This window comes from Nanorana parkeri, unplaced genomic scaffold (assembly GCF_000935625.1).
Source record: "Nanorana parkeri isolate BGI_ZX_2015 unplaced genomic scaffold, ASM93562v1 scaffold29, whole genome shotgun sequence".
Classification (NCBI taxonomy): domain Eukaryota; kingdom Metazoa; phylum Chordata; class Amphibia; order Anura; family Dicroglossidae; genus Nanorana; species Nanorana parkeri.
The window spans coordinates 1,241,706-1,249,870 of NW_017306297.1; the positions used below are offsets into that span (position 1 = coordinate 1,241,706).

General features: G+C 41.3%; 1 protein-coding gene across 5 annotated transcripts in view; it reads left to right on the forward strand.

Annotated features, from left to right (window-relative positions):
• Positions 1-8,165, forward strand: part of OPA1 (OPA1, mitochondrial dynamin like GTPase) — an 87,347-nt gene that overhangs the window by 5,951 nt on the left and 73,231 nt on the right. For 3 of the 5 annotated variants that reach the window (XM_018567184.1, XM_018567176.1, XM_018567199.1), the window contains exons 5-6: positions 2,730-2,783; positions 3,887-3,960. In XM_018567184.1, coding sequence (XP_018422686.1) covers positions 2,730-2,783; positions 3,887-3,960 — 128 coding nt within the window. The remainder of the gene's footprint in view (positions 1-2,729; positions 2,784-3,886; positions 3,961-8,165) is intronic. The other 2 variants (XM_018567190.1, XM_018567208.1) reach the window with 1 other exon arrangement.

Here is an 8,165-nt window from a genome sequence, read left to right on the forward strand (position 1 = left end):
CTAGAGTAGCCTCAGAATGAGGCTTGGCTCTCAGAAGGAAGAAGTTACTTGCTGCACAGAGAGGGCGGACATAGACTACTATTGAGAGCAGGTACAGGCACTGCTGCAGGGTTGAGAGAGTGCTGTTAACCCTTTGTGGATAATATAGAATTAATTATATATCCTTGTTGTCTAGTTATAGAGAACATTTATTTAATTTGCTGTCCATAGCAACTAGTCAACTGTGTATCAGGGCCTTTACTCCTCAGCGGTTTTTTAAAAAGGTCTTGGGCTGTCTAATAAATTGTGACCTTTACACTGACAGATACTTGAATATCAATTCACAAATCTGATGTCTATATAAATAAATATATTGTATTATTGGAATATGGATTTTATTTTACTCTGTGTGTATGTATGTATGTATGTATGTATGTATGTGTGTGTATATATATATATTATATGTATGTACACTGAGTGGCCAGATTATTATGTCCACCCCATCAGTACTTCGTTGGGCCACAAGATGACTCCACGAGATGTTGAAAGGTGATGCGAGGAATCCGACACTGCACTGTTGCCCTTCTGTTGTCTTGTACCAGTCTTGCCACTCTCCGTTCTGCCCTAACATTGGACTAGTCGCTGACGGCCACAATTCGCACGTTCAGACCCAGATTTTCGGCTGACAGTCCAGTCTTTAAACACTTTAACAACAGCTGCTCTTGAACATTTAACGAATTCTGCTGTTTTGCTGAAACTCGCTCCATGACTCCGAGCGCCAACAATTATCCCACGTTCAAAGGCTGTTAAATCGGGTTGTTTACCCATATCTACAGAAAAAAATCACTTCTACTGTCGTGGTAAACAACCCTTTCTTATCGGACTAACAAAATATATAAAAGACAAGCTTTCGAGAGCGAACCTCTCTTCTTCAGGTCAGAAGCAATACTAATCAACATGACAAGTTTGTTGCTGTTAGAGGAGGGGTGTCATAAATGTTGGACCTGGGAGTAAAGAATGCCTCCCGATAATCAAAAGACAGAACAAATAAACATAGGATAACAAATAAACCCTAAACAGATCAGAGATATACGACATACATGAATATTGTGATGTTCTGTAGATTCATAAAAAGTTCTGGTAGTGTGCCAGAATCCACATTAAGTCCCTCCTTTATGGCATTGAAATGTAGAATCATTTTCATCTCAAATGTTTTCTTTCATGAGAGTTTTAAAATGTTAAAGTTTTTAATATATATATATTAGGGATGCACTGATATATCGGCTGCCGAAACATATCGGCCGAAAATGGCACATTTTCCTGTGTCATTTTCCTGCCGATACATCGGCACATCCCAGGTTTCTTTCCTCCCCGCTGGGCCCTGCTCTTTGTCCCAGCGGGGAGGAGAGAAAGTGACAGCTGGCCGAGCGCTGCGGGAGGAGAACGCTGTGAGCAGCTGAGTCTCCTCCCACACCGCTCAGCCTCCTATCACAGTCCGGCAGGGTGGTGTGGGGGCGGAGACAGCCAGCACTGTCACAGGAGGCTGGGCTCTCCTCCCTGCACTGCTCGATCAGCCTCCTGTGACAGCGTGTGTCAGAGAGGAGAGTGAGAGCAAACACTAAGTGATTAGTGATCGCTGAGTGTTTGTAGATAATTGAGGACAGGGTATGGTTACTATATCCTCAATTATGAATGAATGGGAAGTGATCTACATCACCTCCTGTTCATTCATAGTTGTAGTTATAGTAAACACACCATGTTCTCAAGTTATCAATGAACAGCAACACTCAGAGGATTCCTGTTCATTTATAACAGGGGATACAGAAAAAGAGATTGAGGACTCTGTGTCCTCAATCTTTTTCTATTTTAAAAGGGAAATATCAGGGGTCTGCCCAGCTGAGTGAGTGACAGCTGGCTCTGCCTATCTAGAGGCAGAGCCAGCTGTACCCGCCCCCTCCCCCGTCCGTTCTGCCAGTCAGCGCTGGCAGATCGGAGCAGGGAGGGGGGAATCCATCCCCTCCCCCTGTCACGGCAGGGAGCCATGACAGGATCCAGAAGTGAGCGAACACCGGCATGTGTTCGCTCACCTCCCGATCTACTGAGCCGACCTATGACAGTCTCATTGTCACAGGTCGGCTAGAACTATGAGGTGAGTAAAAAGCACTCACCTCATAGTTCTCCTTTAAATACAGAATTGTATTGATTTGTCTTTTATATCTGCATGGAGTTTAGCTTTAAAGACAATCCAGTTCTTTAACCTAGGCATTTTTTGTGGTCATTTCTTCTAATGCAAACTCCAAGAACACTTAGTGTTTGAGTGTTTGACCCCTGCGGGCTATTTAAGCAACCATTTCCACAGTAAGGACTTTTTTGCTCTGCAGTGGATGACCAGACAGTATTCATGGTTTCTGAATGTGCCTAAAATACAGCTTGCGGTGCACACAGGGCAGTGTTGACCAAACAAATAGTGGACACTTTACATGTTGCCCAGAGTTGGTCAGCTATGGGTGACTGTAGTGTCAGGCACTTATAAGTGTTAAAAAAGGGTGCTTAGTGGTGTTTTAGAAGGTGCTTTGTAGAATCCTATGTTTTCCTGTGTTTGCATGCATCATTTCATTATGTACCCATGTAATTAATGTGATTACGAGTGTGAAAACAGAGCAGGGGACAGGATTCCTTTCCAGGCTTTATAATCTTAATTATTCTGGCTCGTAATATCTTCTCCCATTTTTCTTGCTGATTTTTCACAGGTCACAATTTGGTTAGTGAAGTCATAGGAGCTTCTGATCTACTACTCTTGTTAGGTGTGTAATGCAACATCTGCTGCCGTTATGACATGTGAAACATATATTAAGTTCTATTTAACTACCTGTGTGCACAACTCTAGGCCGCTATGGGGATGGGTATAGAGTTTAACTTTATTGCCTGTTTAGGCAGAGACTACTTGGCTTTTCCTGGAAAGGAAGCCTGATTCTGTAGCCTGTTTTATGTATAACAATCATTCCCATTTGATAATATTTATTGTTTATAGTATTTATGTTTATTAATACAGAGATTGTTGAACGTCTTTCTAACCGTTAGGGCTAGTTCACACCAAGCGCGGAGCAGATCCAGAGCAGAGCAGGTGCAGACCGGATCAAAACTGTGTCCAATGTATTTCTATGGTATTTTGATCTCCAGTTCACATCGCAGCGTGCAGATCCAGAGCAGGTGAAAAAACTGCAGCAAGCCCTATTTTACCTGCTCTGGAACGCATCAAAAACTCAACGCAATGCAACCCAATGCAATTCAATGGAAAAAAATTACCATAAAGAAAAAAAAACCCTCTATGGTCATCTGTCATGACCTAATCTTCCTTGGTCACTTCCTGTCTTTGGAAAAGGTGACATTGTGAGCTGGAGAGATTCATAAGTATGGTTCAACAGTGCACTGAGCTATATGATAGCAGACACTTTCAATATAAGAACAATAGGAAGAAGGCTGACCAGTGGAGTTTGATAGCAGGGAGAGTTTTCCCAGGATGACAGATAAGTAGAGCTGGGGTGAGTACTTCAATGTGAATGGCATTGTATACTAGTAGTTCCTCAAATGCAGTATTCCATCCACTCCTCCTTATCACACTGTCTGTTTGCTCACTGACACCTGCAGCTGCTTTTCATGCAGCTTGTGTGGCTGTCTGTGATAAATGCAATATGTATTCCCTCAGCAATATGTATTCCCTCAGCAACACAATGGAAATTACCTCATAACATTGTTATCTTCCTGGAAAAAAAAATGCATCAAAAACGCGTCAAACGCATCGTGCGTGTGCAGAAACCTGACCGGATCTGCTCTGCATTTGATGTGAACAAGCCCTTTGTCTTCCTGTATTTTTCATTATAATTATTCTAATGTTTTTCTTTATTAGCACCTGGAGGTGACACTGCTTTCAAGGCTACTGACAGCCAGAATTTTGATGGCTCTGAAAAGCAATATAAGAAGGTGAGATAACCGTACATACTCGGGTTCCTATTTTTCTGTTAACTCCTTCCCGACCGATGATTGTACCGTCGGGATCATTCAGTTCATTAACAACCGGTTATTGGATAATCCCGTCATGCGGTACAATGAGCTCTGGTCCATGGAGGGACTAGCGTTCATTGAGTTACTGCTGTTTGCTTCACCCGCAGCAGACCATCAACAGCAGATTAGTTGGTCACAGCGATAGCTGATCGCTGTGATCACAGAGCTGTGACAGCCTCTAAGCCGAATTGCAGTTTACTGTGTTTTGTGCAGCTGCGAGCCGACTAGTGTGTTGCAAACTGATACAAAGTATCTCTGAGGAGAAAACTGTAATACTGTATTCTCCTCAGAGATTCTAAGTATCAAAGCCCCTGTAAATAAAATAAAAAAGCAACCCCTTTAGTGTCCCTAAGTTAAAAAAAAATAAAGTTTTAAACATTTTTAAAAAAAGTTTAAAAAAATATGTTTAATAAAAGATGAGAAAATATAGTGCCAAGGAGGCTATTTAAAAACAGGAGACAAACATTCCACATTCTAACATTCCAAACTAAAATTGCGTGTCATTCTTTGTATGTTACCTATTACTCCCCAAATAATCTGAAATCCCAGACATATGATATACTCTATAAATCAGGACAAATAAAATTATTTATTATGAATTACTTTCTCTTAGCTTCTTTAACGATTTACTTATACAATATTATTGCCAAAACTCTGACATTTTTTTTTTTTTTTTTAATTTTTATTAAAAAAAAACCTAAGAATTGATACATGCCTATGTCGCATCAATTTAAAGCCCATATATGCATATGCCACATCAAATTAAAGCCCATATGTCACATCAAATTAAAGCCCATATATGCCTATGTCGCATCAAATTAATAAACGGTATATAATATGCTATGAATGACGAAGATGGATATTATGGTTAAACAAACATAGCCAAAATGTCAAAATTGCTCCCGTCCCCAGGAATGAAAAAAATGTCTAAAGCTGTGTCACTAAGGGGTTAAAGGAAACCTACACTGACAGAAATGCAGAGGCTGTCATTGCTGACATCTTCTTAAACATTATTGTTGCTTGGTTGCTATACTAATCCAATAGCCTTGGTAATTTCTAAGTCACTGACCCGGGGCAGGTATTCATATCAGGATTTCTGACTGCACTGGCTGCAGATCTGACCCAGGTTAGTAACTGGTATTAGTATTGAAACAGCCAGTTAACTAGCTTTTTCAGAGGAAGCTCCATGATTGCAGCCTTCATATTTCTTACAGTATGGCTTTACTTTGTTGGTTTTACAGAATCAGTGATTTGTAGCCTTTCTCTCTTAAAAAAGCTGACCAGTGGCATTATCTGAGGCCTGAATAAACGTCACTGTGATGTCACTGTATATCAGTTGTAATTTAGTGACATCTGTGATGACAACACAAAATTCACTTTGGTACCTGGTGTCAAATATAGCACTTAGCATGAGACAATTTATTATGAAAGAGAAGGGACAAGTAACACTTTTGCATCATACAGAGACATTAGCATGCATCTCTGTATGTTTTATTTTTTTATGACGGGTACCTAGTGATTTAGGTTTAAAACCATAGAATATTTTTTTCCTAAGGACAATAAATGTTCCTGACATTTTTACTAAATAAACTGTTCTAAATAACAAAAAAAATACATATTTTACAAGAAACATGGAGTACAAGGCCCTCCTTACCATCGCTGCACAAACTGTTGGCGCTATATAAATCCTGTATAATAATACAAGGTGCCTCCATGTTTCATTGTATATGGTGCCTGCTGGTCGGTCTAATAAGAAAGCCCAACATTAGCTCTGCACTTATTGACATCTGCAGACTTAGGCCTGGTTCACACCTGGGCGTTTTACAGCGCGTTCCTACACGCTGTAAAACGCTCAACATGTGAAAACCAATGATTGCCTATGGGCATGGTTCCCACCTGGGCGTTTTACAGTGCGTAGGAACGCGCGTTGCCATTGGTATGCCCGAGTGTGGATCGGGGTTAACAAAGCGGTAACCCCGAGCCACACTCGGGAATACAGCGTACAGGTCTTACCTGTCCGCGATCCCCACTGTGTCTTCGGCGGCTGCCGATTTCCATCCCTTGTGAGCGGCCGCGTCGCAGGGGGCGGAGCTGGCAGGAAGTTTAAAAGTGAAACTAAAAAAAAAATCATACCGCCAGTGAAACGCGCGTTTCACGAAAAAAACGCTCAGGTGTGAACCCAGCCTGAAGCTCTAGATGGCACTGTCTCTAGAGAGGAGGAAGAGAGGGGTCCCTCTTCTGAGTCATTCATCTGTGTGACCTGATGTCCTGCTGTTCAGCTATTTGATACACTGGACACTCTGACTGGCACTTGCTCCTGGTTGTCTGAAAGGGGTAATTATGAAATACACTTATGTAATATTTCATATTTATCTGATTTAAAGAATGATTCTCTGTCTGTAAAACTGTGAATCACTGATCCAGAACAAGCATGCAACCAGTGAGCTCACATCCTCAGTTGTTTCCTTGTGCCAGGTCAGTGATTCACATGATCAACATGACAGCCAGGCAACTAGCATTTCCGATGAAGTCCACAATGGCAGTCTTTCTTTGAATTAAAATTAAAAACTGTCCAAATGCCTCTGTTACTGATTGCCAGGAGTCACTCTGCTCAGGACCCCAATTGCTGTAGGAAGACGCTGCCACTGCATAGGTTTTATTGGTGTGACTCATCCCAACCTTGGAAACCTGTTGGAAAGTGTGAAATCTCTTAAAATTGCCTAAAGATCATCATAGATGGAGGGTTGTCATATGCTTAGTCGCAGTCTGACCACCCTCTGGTATATGTGTCTGCTGGCTGGTCCCTCACCATGACCGGTTGCATTGTGCCTTGTTAAGCCAACAGAGAGAGGCAGGGGAGATGCGCTGCAGGCATTTCTGGCTTTGACTCATCAGGTACCTATACTCTCGACTCAGCTAATGGTGGCTGCAGATGCCAATGGAATATATTATCTTCCAGGTTCACACCTTACCCAACAGGATCAAAGGGCACTCTTCTTCATGAAGGAGTTTTTACGCTGATTCTTCATGACAAACTCTGCATTAGGAAGAATGGGAACCCCCAGTTACTTCAGGATTGAGACTCACAAATGGGCAGGAACAGTTCTGGGACATTAATGAGAAGTCCTTACTAATAATGTTTTTAAGGGTTATAAGAAGTCAAACATTTTTGGGTGACTGACTCTTTAAAACGTTTCCTTTTATAAGCCATGACACTGAGCCACATACTTGTGTTAGGAAAGTGTGTTGTCATATGGTTAGCTATGTACTCCAGGAAAACACTTGTTCACAAAGGAACCCATTTGTTTGACTCTTGTTGAGGTTACAAAAAGGCTTTTTTTTTGACAGTTTGATTTGTAATTTTTACAACTGAGGTTATTTGCATCTTGTTGATGTCAGTGTGTTTCCCGGGATTTGTATGCGTTCTGGGAAAGGATTTTCTACTACATTTATTATACAAACTGGGGCTAGAATGCTGCATATTAGGTTTTTGCCTGTTTAGCAATGATGCATCCTGCGCTCCTTCTGTGGTGACAAATTTGCATGCCTGTGATAATCTAAAAGGGAAATCCCATGCTGCATTGCAGTAGCTGAAACCGGTAACCCTTAAATGATAACTGGTTTCATATTCCAGTTTATTGCCAGATGCGGCCTGCCTGCAGTCCTAGGCTAACAGTATCAAATGTCATGAGAGAATGTGATAAGTCTACTAATAAACATTATATATGAATGTTTTATTTATGTTATGCAGAAACAAAACCGAGGCATACACCCACAAATACATGTGTAAAACACACATTGGGGGGAATTTATCAAATCTGTAGCAGTTGCCCATGGCAACCAATCAGCCTCTTCCTTCAGTTTGCTCAGGTAAGATTTGAAAATGAGACAGAGAAGCTGATTGGTTGCAGTGCAAATCTGCCACAGATTTTGTCTGCTCCAGTTTTGAAGTCCCCTCACTGTGTCCTCTTCCTTATCATTGAGTGTACCATTGTTGATACTCATCCATGTTTATATTTTTAATGTGTATCACACACAGTAGAAAAGGAAAATGTCATGTAGTTCACATAGGTGCGCATGAAATGGGCACTTCTCACATGAAATGAAAGTTGCACAAAGTGATT